Raw genomic sequence first — 14425 nt, 5'->3', positions numbered from 1 at the left:
TTTGCAGAACTCGATTTAATGGACTTCAGATTTAACAGCCAAAATTTCCAGCCCGTATGTCACATGTGAAAATAAACACCCTGTTTACTTTAAAATTATGTTATCTGATTTACTTGTAATTAAATTAATGGGTTATTTTTTGTTATTAATTCATTGTTATTTTTAACAAATTTTAGTGAATAGGCCATATGTTGAAAAAAAACACTGCCGTAATTTCACCAACATAAATAAATATTACTTATCTGCAACTATAGGCTATATATTTGAATCCAAGAGTCACCACTCATAAACAATGTTTAGTGAATGATTAGCACATAATCACACTATATCGTGTGCAGTAATTGGTTTCATTGTCACGTGGCGAGACTTTCTGCAGCAATTTTAAAGCGTACAGCAGATGTGCCAATGTGCATTTGTTTACTCGCAGTGACTGGTGAATGCACATATTTACTAGACCTATTCAATATAAATTTAAAATTACAGTAATACATATAGAAAACTTTTCTGTGAAATTAAACTTTTCATACATGCTTAATTTTAATTACACAAATGTGTCTATATAAGTAAAAACAGGTACACTAATTTGTTAATTTTTTAACATATGCATTCGGAAAAGTTACTTTATTATATAACAGACTTTCGGCTTTAACAGACACCTCCTTGACTGAATTAGTCCATTATATTGAGGTTTTACTTTATAAACCTATGTAAAGAGCTGAAAATAAGTTATAACAATGTAGAGAGCCTAGAGAAATAGAAGCCTATCCTTCTGAAAAATACCAAGATATCTTTAAAAACCTATCAAACTCTGAGACAAAAACTGATACCTCTTTCAAAACAAGCTACCAGAACAGAGTGAGACCCCCCAAACACTTTAGGTACACTTCATAGCCTTGATATTCTAATGCCACAAGAATCATCTTTAAAAAAACACATTTAACTGTAATTGACTCACCATTATCACACTGGCCATTGCCCTCTTCTGAACTCAAAGTGTGTTTGCCTGAGCTATGTCCGCGCCTTGCAACACAGTATGTCGGAGTAGGAGGAACCATTGTAGAGGGCCTTCCATGATTCTGTACCAGAGACACACACACATACATGCAGTTCTCCCTCTTAATTCTAATGTGCTTTAGAATTAAGTGTGAGGCAATAATGATTAAGAAAACAGAAAATGTTATGATCTCACTCATTTGTGGATAATAAAGAACATTATAAACTGATGAACAAAAAGATAGATACAGAGGCAGTAAAGCATCAAACAGACTGTCAAATTACAGCGGGAAGGTTAGGGAGAGGTGGGGGAGATAAGAGATCAACCGAAGAACTTGTATGCATGCACATAAGCATAACCAATGGACGCAAAACTCTGGGGGGTGAGGGCATGTATGGGAGTGGGGTGGGGGGGGCAATGGTAAGATATGTACACATATAATACCTTAATAAAAAATGGAACAAAAAAAGGCTAAATACAGAATACAAAAAAAAAAAAAAAGAAAACAGAAAATATTAGCCCATACTATTTAGGCACGATTATTTGTCCATCTCTACCTGCTTCTCTAAGACTAAAAAAAAAAGTTATCTTCTCCTTAAAAGTGCTAAGATGAAGTTAGGTTTTCCAAGAAGGGCTTTATTTGCTTATTTGTACAAAAAGCTAAAATTTATCTATATGCCTTTACTTAAAAAAGAGAAAAGTAAATAGCTTTTTGAGTAAATTTTTAAACTACTTACAGGTAAAGTTGGATAAGCAGTCTCATCCCCTTCTTCAATTTCATAAAAAGTAATGGTTTCTTCCAAGCCCCTGGGCATCTGTCCATTTTCTGGGGCAAAGCTATATTGGCACTCCTTATTCACACAATGCATCTGGCGGTGACTACGTCTAAAGGAACTTAAGTGGTTCAGAGAATGAAAGGGGAAAAATATGGTAGTAACTTGTTTCTAATTTCTAAATAAGTTCAAACATCTCAATGTTGACACAATTTAGTCCATACATTTGTTGCTCAGCAATGAAGACGAACTTACCCATTTTCTCTGACTTTTGACACTTAAAATTTACTTACCGAGCTCTATAGGAGAAGTTATCATAGCTCTGGCAGCACTTTTTCCCTGGGCCAGGGTAAAAACCAACTTTAGGGTCCACCATGTTAGGCCTGTTTATAAAGCGAGATGAATCCCTAAGAATAAGGGGAAAGGAAAACAGAGTTCTTTATTCGCTAGTGTCTGAGTGGTCAGTCTTTGTAGTTAAATAGAATTAACACATCTTTATAAAAACATCCACATACAAAGAGCTTTGCTCCCCTTACTACTGGCATTAGGCCTAATCATTATTCACGGATATAGGGCCACATACATGACATTCATATCTTGATGGCATTCTATCTTCTAGCATTTCTTCAACTGCTCCATATTTCCCTAAACTGTGAGAATATGAATCTTCCAATGAATTCATTTGACAAGAATTTAAGTATACACAAGTTTCATCCTCTATGCTCTCTGTATAGACAGAAATTGTAAGAAATCTAAACTCTTTAGATATTTCTAAATTCTACTGTAATTCTGTCCAGGAATTATTTCCAATATCTAAACAGAGATGAACATTATCTTGAAAGTTGGTTAAGCCTTACCTGGGCATCCCATATCCCCGACCTTGTCTCTGAGATGAATGTTGAGGATAAAAATGTTCATTAGCCATAAAATTGCCAGCTGTCTGTGCGTAGTGCATTGGAGGGTCATGCCCATAATGCATACTATTCTGAAGCCTGGGTGGGGGTAGGGGATCTCCCCTGCTGTAGGCCATAGACATATACATCTCTTTCCCTCTAACTTTCCTGAACATCTTCTTGTGTTGCTTCAAGTCCATCTCCGACATAACTTTCAGGCAAACAAAGAAGTAGCAAATAAGCTTCATAACCAAAGCAAAATATCCAGTGTCTCCCCACCACACACACAAATAACTAAAACTTTAAAATGTTTTCTTAGGAACAAACAAGCAAAAAAAAAAAAATACAGGGAGGGAATTTTTGTATTTTTTAAGGATGTACTAGATAATCCATTTGGAAGGGCAAAACCAGTAGGTATTTCTGTATCAACGGACATCACAGCACTATCTTTAGGATAGGCAGCTTTGATCATCAAAACAGAGAGTTAATGCATATTAATATCTCTGGCTGCTTCCATGTTTTCCTAGTTCTCTGAAAAATATTTTCCCTTCAAATTTTAGAATCTAAAATCTACTCCAACTTAAGTTTACACAAAGTACTTTGGAATAGTATTTCTCAGCCAGGGACAGTTTTGACCCTCTTCCCACTGATGGAACATGTGGCAATGTCTGGAGACATTTTGGGTTATTAAACTGGGGGAAGAGTGCTATGGCATGTAGTGGATAGAGTCCAGGGATGCTACTAAGCATCCTACAGTGCACAGGACAGCACACCATAAAGTATTACCCATCCCAAAATATCAGTAGTGACAAAGTTGAGAAACTCTACCCCAGAATAAGATTTATTTATACCTTTAAAAATTACAATGTAGGGGGAAAGATGGAGAAAAGAATAAAAACCTTCAGTATACAAACCCATTTCTGGGAAATAGCCCCCGGAAATTTTCTGGTAACCTCTTCCTTTCCGACTAGGCATAGCATTCCAGGCAGGAACAGGTGTCACTTGAGTAACTGGTTTTAAGTGAGCCAGTGGAACGACATGCCTTAAAGTTAAAGATACCAATATGAAGCCATTGCAGCAGACTTAATTCTCATTTGCTACACATAGCCACCCTTTCTGCTTCATTTTCAAGTATATTCCACTTAAATCTATTGACAGTTTTCCTGTTGAGGTTTTCTCTTTAATTAGGAAACCTAAGAGTAGTTTGTACCATTTCACAGATGTTTGTAGTACAAATCACCTTCCAGAGGAATGACTGTGGTAAACTTAGTTTAGAAATATTTGTTGCATCTCCTTAGAGGAGGATTATATTTTCCTACCCCACTGACGTCAGACTCAGCTACATTATGTAACTGATGCTTTAAGAGCCAGCACATGGTTTGTCATGGTATAATTTTTTCTGTCTATAATAGAGCCTTCTTGGCCAGGGTCCCCATTGCTTCATTTGTTTTTTAGCCTGTCAGGTATGTGGACGAAAGGAGCCACATGCTAACCTGACAAGCTCAGGGGAGGCCTGCATGGCAGTCTTGCAAACTCAGAGACCTAGAATAACCACAAAAGATGGTTTGAAATTAAATATTTAACTACAAACAGGTTATAGTGGGTAGTCAGGTCCTAGGCTGATATTTTCCCTGACAAAGATCAACTTAGATCTTCTATACTGAGCCCATTTGCCTTTTTGCCTCTAAGATAACATATCTGTGAGATGTCTGGTTAACTTGTAACTTCCTTTTTACCCCGGACCCCTCAGGGCACAACAAATGGCACCAGGACATTCCCTTATTGTTATTGTTATCAAGTTAATTGTCAACTGTTAATTAACGTTAAAGTATCCTGTATCCATCTCTGTAAGAGAAGCACATGTCCATCATTTCACTTTTTGCCCTATCCCAGAGGTTTCCCCGCTTTACTTTATCCCACCGCCCTAATCTATCACCAATGAATTTTATGTAACGCACTTATGTCCCTTTCCTTTGATTGCAATGTATAAATATAGATGTAACCCTCCATTCTCCGGAGCATTATCTCAATTCATTGAGGTTCTGCTTCCCGGCATATGTCGACAGTTTGGCTCAAATAAACTCACAAAAATTCTTTACAGGTTTCAATGTTGTTTTTTTCCATTAACAGGTAAATAATACATAACATGCAAAATGAGCAAGAAGTGACCTTATTGTTTTAAACTGCTGAGATTTTATTTTTTTGGTTATTACGGCAGTATAGCCTAGTTCCGTGGTCAGCAAACTGCGGGTCGCGAGCCACATGCGGCTCTTTGGCCCCTTGGGTGTGGCTCTTCCACAAAATACCATGGCCTGGAGGAGTCTATTTTGAAGAAGTGGCGTTAGAAGAAGTTTAAAAAATTTGGTTCTCAAAAGAAATTTCAATCGTTGTACTGTTGATATTTGGCTCTGTTGACTAATGAGTTTGCCGACCACTGACCTAGTTTAATGGTTCTCAAAGTAGACCAATAGCATCAATATCATCCAGAAACTTGTTAGAAGTTCAAATTCTTGGGCCCCACCACAGACTTACTAAATCAAAAACTTTGGGGATGGAGCTCATCAATCTGTGTTATAGCATACTATCCAGACAGTTCTGAAACATGTTAAAAGTTTGAGCATGACTGGACTAGCTGAGTTGCTGTGACACTGGAAAACCAGCTTTCCCATTAGTATGAACAGTTTTTAACAGCATTCTGTTGTACTTAATATTTATAGTAAGTTGGCTAGTGACTAGGATTTATAAACTTTTATACATAGGTATACAGTCATGTGTTGCTTAACAAAGGAGGTACATGCGGAGAAATGCATCGTTAGGCAATTCCATCATTGTATGGACATCATAGAGTGCACTTAACACAAACCTAGATGGTCTAGCCTACTATACACCTAGGCCCTAAGCCTATGCAGCATGTTACTATACTGAATACTGTAGGCAATTATAACACGATGATGGTATTTGTATATCTAAACAAAGGAAAAATAGTTTAATAATATGGTGCAAAAGTTAAAAAATGATACACCTGTATAGGGACTTACGATGAATGGAGCTTGAAGGACTGGAAGCTCTGGGTGAGTGAGGGAGTGAGTGATGAGTGAATGTGAAGGCCTAGGACATTAATGTACATCACTGTAGGCTTTATAAACATTGTCTCACAAGCCCTCCCCCTGAATCCTTCCTACAGGGTCAGAAATAGAACATGAAAGCTGCCAATGCTGCTCCATGAACTCTGTGAGCTGGATGAACATTAACATGAATCATTATGCTGGATGGATTAATTAGAAATATGTTAGAGAAACTGGCTGGGTAAGGAGTGGATCACCACAATAGTGACTGCAGGAGGGAGTGAAAGGTGGCCCGAGGATCAGTAGGAATAAGAAACCAAGATGGAGAGATAAAGGAACATAGGGATTATTGTGGCAATGTGGTTTGGGCTATTGCATGTTGAAGCAATGGTTAGATTAAAAAACTTTGTGGTGTTTAACATGGAGAGGGTATAGAACGGGGGACTCAAATAGTTTGACTTTGGAAATTTGTTATTGATTCCATTCACACTATGTGGCATAGGGGCTCTCTCTGGCATTGCACTGATGGAAGAAATAAAACTTTTCTGTTTTAGCTATGACAACCTGAACATATTCCCAAAGAATAGGGAAAGGCTGGCTCCATACTATCACAGAAAGCTGATACTGACGTATCAGTGGCACTTAATATCTGTTAAAGTAGCTCCTGTGGACTTGTGTCCTTGTACAGAATCTTATGTCCTCAACCAAGAATTTACAGCAATGAACTATGAAGACCTTGGGCTACATCTGGGAGGACTGACTACAGTGCCCTTTGAGTATGTAGTGCTAAAGGAACAGGCTGCTCTGTGCTGAAACAGCTCAGTGGCTGACTGATAAGGATGTGACCCATGCACTCACAACTGAGGTGCTGTGAGAGGGAATCTACTGCCACGCTGCACAGATATTGCTTCCATCAGAGGAAAAAAATAATTCCTCCTGAACTGTGCATCCTTCCATTTCTTATGGAAAATTCAACTCCATTATAATCTTAAGAAATCACTGTCACAGACTGAAATGTCATTATGCAACACTTAACTGTATTGAGATTTTATACTTTAGCATACACTTTTACAATTCAAGATAAGTCATCTTAGGCTAGTACCAGATATAACTAATATCCTGGTAATTCTCAATTTAATATTACAAAAAAGGCATCAGCAGCCAAAGTTTTCAGTAATTCAACACGTTATTATATTCTTACTTTGCTGCCAATTCTTCAATGAAAACTGTTACTGAATTGTTCTCATTTCCAACTTCCTGAATATGAGCATTATAATATCTTCCATCTGATTCCAAACGAACCTGAAAGAGGGGAAGAAACAGTTAGAATACATTTACTTTCAAGTCTATTGGCAGATCTGGCTTCTGCCAAACAAAAATACTGTTCCCCAAATGAAGTTCAGTATCTACTTATTAAAGCAGCTGATAATCAGCACTGCCAGTCTGGTTCAATGGAGGTTGCACATGCTGAAAGAGTCTTACATCTAATCACAAAAATTTATAATTAAAATTTAACACAAACATTTAAAAATTTCCTAGAATTTTGCAAATTAGTTTTGTTGAACTCATATTAATGACTAAAACCACAATCTTTAAAATAATTACTGATTCTTCAAAGAAGAAACTAACCTGACATTTGTCTCCCAAATAGTAATGTTTCCCAGCATACTCCATGTAATCAGCTTTTTGAAGTTCTGTTAAAAGAAAGGATCAAGCTCAACTAAACTGTTTCCTTTCCTATTTTATTTTACATCATTTAATTTTCTAATGCACTTTTACCAAGGTGTTTTTACAATGCTACCACTGTAAGCTAAAATTGAGGTGAGGGGTAGTCCTAAAGGGTCATTCTATCACTCGTGATAGGTTATTTCTGTAATCAATTTAAGGAGACTTCCAAATATAGTTTTGTGCTACAAAACACAAATATACATTTCTCGAACCTCCCAGGTGGAACAATTTGGTTCACAGAAAACCAACTGTGGACCAAGTTGTTCACAGAAAAAATGTCTAGGTCTTGAAACCAAACCAGTTTTGGAACTGAACCCTTTCAAGCTGATACCTCAGCATGACAAAAAGTGTCTCTCAGGCAACAAAGGAGAGAATGCCTTTGTTGTTAGCATCAATGGATTAGCATAATTTTAAAAGATAAAGAGGCCATCGAGAGAGTTAATGGTGCTAAGGTTGTGAAAGAAACAATGACCATAGGCAACTGAAGAGATGGAAAAACTACAGTTGATTTGGATTAACAAAAAGCAGTTAGCCAGTGACAATCATTTCAGAGGCAGTGATATATGAACAAGCAAAGGTACTGCATGCTGACCTGAAAGACACCCCTGTACCCAGTGCTAAAAGGGATTAGTTTAAGGCTAGTAGGGGGTGGTTGGATAAATTTAAGAAAAGAAGTATTTTTAGATTAAACAGTGCATTTGACATGTACTATATATAAGAAAGTTTAAAATAGGAATCATTTGGGGATCTGGAATGGATTAATTCATTACATTATTTCTAATGGGAAAAAAAATTCAGTTTTTTAATAAATCACTTCTCAAACAGCCTTCCGGAATGAACTAAGTTCGAGAACCAAGGTTCCACTGTAAGTGGAAATTAGGAGGTTGCAATTTTAGAGTTTGTCAAACACCAGTAAGATAAAATTTGAAAGTAACACATCTCAATTTAAAAAAGAAATACAAAGCTTCTTCAAAGGAACCTATTATTTTTAACAACTTACTGTGTTCCATTAGGTCATAACCTCATTCTATATTGCTAACTATACCCTGGTTCACATGATTCAAGGAATATGAGACATTAAAGGCTACCTCTAAGGCAGAACTTTAAGGCCTACTTTGACCAACTTAATTATCTAATAAAGGAGAGAGAAACCCTGTTTTGAGGCTTGGCAAACTACACAACTCTGCCACAAAACTTTACTTATGGACACTGAAATTTGAATTTCACATAATATACTGTTTTGAATTTTTTCTACCATTCAAAAATTTAAAGACCATTCTTAATTCACATACCATACAAAAACAGGTGGCAGGTCAGATTTTGTCTACAATCCATAGTTTGCCAACTCCTGATCAACTCATTTATTAATAAGGGGAGTTTTAACCCTTTAAATGTAAGATATGTTTATTTCTAGTTACTACAAGTTTCTGGTACTCTTAGTTATCTAAAGGCTGCCTCCACAGAGTCTTTGCAAAGTTGAAATACCAGATAAACATCAGACTCTAAAAGATCCCACTTCTAAAACCATTTGTTCCTTTGGATTCATATCATGTATTAAGGCAAAAAGTAAGTACATGCCTGTTTTTCATCACAGTACATTGAAAATGTCTCTTATTAAAAACAATTTACAAAATTATTCTCCTAAATCTGTCAGGATTCAAAAGTATCCTGTTGATATTTCATTACCTTTTCTGCTGTCCAACCAAACATCAAATTCTACATTACGATAGATTTCTGGATCCAAAGCTTTGAGCACCTTATAGGGGAAGTGCACCTTGGATGGATTTTCTGGAGACTAAAACAAAAATAATCATGCTACAAACTCACCATCTTTAGCTTAAGTCTTTCTTCTATGAAGAAGAATTACGGTTCTTTTCTTGCCTTTTTTTTAAAGCTATGTACATATGACTTCCTTTCCTTCTTTATTAAAATAAGAAATAAATTCCACAATAAATTTTACGGTATATTTAAAAATCAGAAGACTAAAGAAGCAATATGCAAATAATCTAAAAGGTTTTGGACGGCAGAAGGGAAATATTGTCTCAAGCAGCCAACAATTCAGGATACATCATATATTAATCAATGCAACACTGACCAGGATTAAAGACTCAGTCAGAGCTACTTGACAAGTTTTCCCTTGGTATGCACACAGAGGTGCAAGTGCTTCTGTACCCTAAAATCAACTGGAAAAATATGAAAAGTTTATTTCATTTTGGTTAAAATCTGTGATAATTTCCAAAGAAATTACCTTTTCCTTCTGCTTTCCTAGAATTTCACCATATTCAATACTGTTCCCAAATTACCAGCACTTGGGGCATACAGAGAGATTGTTATAACAGTATAAGTGGCCTGGTGCATGAAATTCCTGCACATTAAAAAGGAAGAGACCCAGATCCAGCCGGCCCCATCCCCATTGGGCAAGACCCAGACCCGGCCAGCCCAACCCCCGTCAAGCCCCGCTGGCAGGGGACGCAGCAGCGTCAAGTCTCTGGCCGGTGCTGGGCGGGGACGCAGCATCAAGTCTCCGCCTTGCCGCGCACGCAACCCTGCCCACCCGCGCCTGCCGCACATGCAGCCTCCTGCTGATTGGTCGATATGGTGTGAGGGTATCACAGCCATTAGCATATTACCTCTTTATTATATAGGATTTGTCCTATTTAGCTAGCCTCAAATGTAATGTCTGCTTAATTTTAAACCTATACAAATAAACTGTCTCCTGTTTCAGGATTATTACCTATTTTCTTTGAGTAGACAGGGATAAGCATTATATTCTTTAATGACAAAAAGAAAACTCAGTGTTATAAAATTGATTACAAACTATCCATTGAGTCTAGAATATTATTTTATCTTGAAAATAACAGCTTCTGACATTTCTCAAGTGTTCAGTTTGCTTTGAAAAAATTCTGCAATTCCATAATAAAAATTCAGAGAACACTAAGCACACATTTTACATTTTCAAATTAAGACCTCCACAAAGGGAAATATCAACTCCTCCCCATCCCCATATTACTAGAATGGATCATGTGATTTCAACTAGTTTAAGTTATAATACTGCAAACCAAGGTTATAGTCTTTGCTCTAGAAAAATCTCAAACCTTTGCTTCTTCTGTTCCTTTATTGTACCCCTCTGGTATATTTTCAACATTGCAGCAAGCACCCAATTCTTCAGTCCTAATTGAAAAGATTTAGAACAAAGAGCTTCATATAAATGTAGCAGCTAAGAAAATCTTAAATCTAACGACTATTCTACCACCTAGTGGTACTAAAGTAGTTCAGTTCTAAAAATGAGGCAAATACTTTTTCACTCAACATTTACATTTATGCTTTCTTTGTGTAAGTATGTGCTACAATATGCTTAGCAGATTACCCCATATATTTTATAATTCCTGTGGGGACACATCGTTAAGATGGTCCCTATGATCCCCATCCTCCCAGTGTTCACGTGTCCTAAGTTTGCTTCTAACCAATAAACAGTATACCGTTACATTGTTTAAGAATGTAGTGCTTGTCTTGCTAGTTTCTCTCTCTTGCTTAAGGAAACAAGCAGCCATGTTAACCAAACCCATGTGGCAAGGAGCTGAGTATTACCTTTGGCTGATGTACAGAAAACTGGTTTTCAGTCCTAGGGCTGCAAGGAACTGAAAGCTACCAAGAACCATGTGAGTGGGAAGGTGGACCCTTGCTCAGTCACAGCTCCAGAAAAGAACTCAATCCCTGCTAATACCATAACTGCAGTCTTTTGAGATCCTTAAGTAAAAGATCCAGCTAAGCTGTGCCCAGATTCCTAACCCATATAAATTGTGAGATGCGTGTGTTGTTTTAAGCTGCCAAATTTATGGTAATATTGTTACATAGCAATAGATAATAAATAGGAGGAACCAAGATGGCGGCAAAGTTAAACAACTAAACTGCCACCGCGCACAACAATTTAAAAAAATACAACTAAAAGACAAAACGTCTACCACCCAGAACCACGGGAAAGCTGGCTGAATGGTAGATTTACAACTAAGAAGGAAAAAGAAAGGAGAACAAATGTGGAAAAGCTGAAGTACAGAGGCGCGCGTAGCAGGCTGGTGGCGGGCAACGGGGCGCGCGGCTTTTTTCAACCCGAAGGGAGACAAGCTCCCAATCACTCTGAAACCCAGTTTCTGGGGACACGCGGGGACCCAGACACCTACGGGGAGAAGCTGGACTCTCGGCCATTAGGTCGGAAAGTGAGAGTGACTTTCTTGCAGAGGTGCGCCCAGCAATCAGTGTTTACTGCACTGGAGCGTGGGACGCGGGGACTTGGAAACGCAGAAAGGCAGAGACGGCTGACAGCAGCCATCGCCAGTTTGCCACACCCTAGCCTAGTGACGCCCTGAGACCCCGCCCTGCCCTGAGACCCCGCCCCACACATTCTACAAACCTGCCCAGGATTCACACAGCGGCTTTTGCATATAAATGGCCTGCCTTGTGGCAGCTTAACCAAATCAATTGAAGCTCCAGTCAGACTGCTCCAAAACCACTTAAGCAAAGAGGAAAAAACTAGTTCTTGCTGTAGCTCCTGCTGGGGGGCCTCAGACAGTAGCTGACTTGCACCCCATTGGATATCCAGAAACTAGGGCATCTAGTGATCGGTGTGAAACGACACCAGATTTCAACCACTCTCATAAGGGACACATTCAAGAGGTAGACTCAGTGAGCGCCAAAGCCCTACTGGAACAAGTCCCACCCCATAAACATGTCTCCAGCACAGCAATTCCTCCTTTATAGACACAACGGGTCCTCATAGCCAATTGGCCTGGAGGTCAATTCCTCCCAGTGACACCAACAACAATCAAAACTTAACTACAACAAGGCTGTACACACAGTCCATTAAGGGGTGCACCAAGAGCGTCCACCTCAGGTAACTGGGAGGCTGAGCCATTAAACCAATAGGACACCTAGTACACAAAGCTACCCAACCAACTAAGGGAAGCAGCGAAAATGAGGAGGCAAGGAAACAGATCACAAACAAAGAAGTGGAGGAGAACAAACGAATGGACATAGAGTTCAAAATAACGGTTATAAGGTTTTTCAAGAATTTCATGGAAAAGGCCGATAAATTTAATGAGACCCTCGAGGATATGAAAAAGGACCAACTAGAAATGAAACATACACTGACTGAAATAAAAAATATTATACAGAGACCCAACAGCAAACTAGAGGAACATAAGAATCAAGTCAAAGATTTGGAATACAAAGAGGAAAAGGACACTCCTCCAGAAAAACAAGAAGAGAAGAGAATTCAGAAAGTAGAAGATAGTGTAAGAAGCCTCTGGGACAATGTCAAGCATACCAACATCAGAATTATGGGGGTGCCAGAAGAAGAGAGAGAGCAAGACATTGAAAACCTATTTGAAGCCGAAACCGGTTTGGCTCAGTGGATAGAGCGTCGGTCTGCGGACTGAAGGGTCCCAGGTTCGATTCCGGTCAAGGGCATGTACCTTGGTTGCGGGCACATCCCCAGGTGGGGGGTGTGCAGGAGGCAGCTGGTCGATGTCTCTCTCTCATCGATGTTTCTAGCTTTCTATCCCTCTCCCTTCCTCTCTGTGAAAAATCAATAAAATATATTTAAAAAAAATAAATAAATAAAATAAAATAAAATATATTTAAAAAAAAAAAAAAAAAAAGAAAAGAAATAATGACCGAAAACTTCCCCCACCTGGTGAAAGAAATAGACTTACAAGTCCAGGAAGCGCACAGAACCCCAAATAAAAGGAATCCAAAGAGGACCACACCAAGACATATCATAATTAAAATGCCAAGGACAAAAGACAAAGAGAGAATCTTACAAGCAGTAAGAGAAAAACAGTTAGTTATTTACAAGGGAGCACCCATACGATTATCAGCTGATTTCTCAATAGAAACTATGCAGGCCAGATGGGAGTGGCAAGAAATATTCAAAGTGATGAATAGCAAGAACCTACAACCAAGACTACTCTACCCAGCCAAGTTATCATTCAAAATTGAAAGGCAGATAAAGAGCTTCAAAGATAATAAAAAGCTAAAGGAGTTCATCACCACCAAACCAGTATTATATGAAAAGCTGAAAGGTATTATTTAAAAAGAGGAAAAAGAAGAAAAAAGTAAAGATAAAAATTATGAACAACAAATACATATCTATCAACAAGTGAATCTAAAAGTCAAGTGAATTAAAAATCTGAAGAACAGAATAAACTGGTGAACATAATAAAATCAGGGGCATAGAATCGGAGTGGATTGATAATTCTCAGGAGGAAAGGGGTGTCTGTGTGGGGGGTACGGGAAGAGACTGGAGAAAATCATACACCTATGGATGAGGACAGCGGGGGGAGGTAAGGGCAGAGGGGGGTTGGGAACTGGGTAGAGGGGAGATATGGGGGAAAAAAAGAGAAACAATTGTAATAATCTGAACAATAAAGATTTATTAAATTTAAAAAAAAATAGATAATAAATACACCCTGTCTTCCTAATACTATAGTTTCCTTAAGCCAAAGTTCTTTAAAAAACAATCAGTAAAGATTGAAACAACTTTTACCTTGGTATATAGTTGGCTGCCCCTTGCATTCTCAAATATCACCAAAAAATAAAATAAAATTCAGAGCATTAAATATCAAAGAAATAGAACTACAAGGCAAGAAGATAAGGTGACACCTGTCTTAAAGACAAGTTTTAAGACACTCAGCTCTTAAAACTTCCCTTAGCTTGAGATAGAATCTTTTCTACTAGCTGGTTGTGTGTGTCAAGTAACCACTCTGAACCTCAATTACCATCTACAAAATTATGGTGCTAGTTTACAATCAGTTTTTATTTTTCTCAATGTGTGGTCTATATCAGAATACTTGAGTATATTTGTTTAAAAAGCATATTCCTGGCTTTACTCTGACCTGAAATTTTGTGAAGGTAGGATCAAAAATCTGCCTTTCTAGCCCTGACCGGTTTGGCTCAGTGGATAGAGCATCGGCCTGC

General features: G+C 38.1%; 1 protein-coding gene across 1 annotated transcript in view; it reads right to left on the bottom strand.

The window, feature by feature from the left end:
- The window catches only part of ALG13 (ALG13 UDP-N-acetylglucosaminyltransferase subunit), an 82335-nt gene that overhangs the window by 32942 nt on the left and 34968 nt on the right, over positions 1–14425 (bottom strand). The window contains 9 exon segments of the mRNA XM_028135362.2: positions 956–1076; positions 1732–1888; positions 2061–2174; positions 2625–2871; positions 3575–3702; positions 6927–7027; positions 7355–7419; positions 9140–9248; positions 10549–10624. Coding sequence (XP_027991163.2) covers positions 956–1076; positions 1732–1888; positions 2061–2174; positions 2625–2871; positions 3575–3702; positions 6927–7027; positions 7355–7419; positions 9140–9248; positions 10549–10624 — 1118 coding nt within the window.

Source organism: Eptesicus fuscus, chromosome 1 (genome assembly GCF_027574615.1).
Source record: "Eptesicus fuscus isolate TK198812 chromosome 1, DD_ASM_mEF_20220401, whole genome shotgun sequence".
Taxonomy (NCBI): domain Eukaryota; kingdom Metazoa; phylum Chordata; class Mammalia; order Chiroptera; family Vespertilionidae; genus Eptesicus; species Eptesicus fuscus.
Note: the sequence above shows the minus strand (reverse complement) of the source record. Positions and strands in the feature narration are given on the sequence as shown.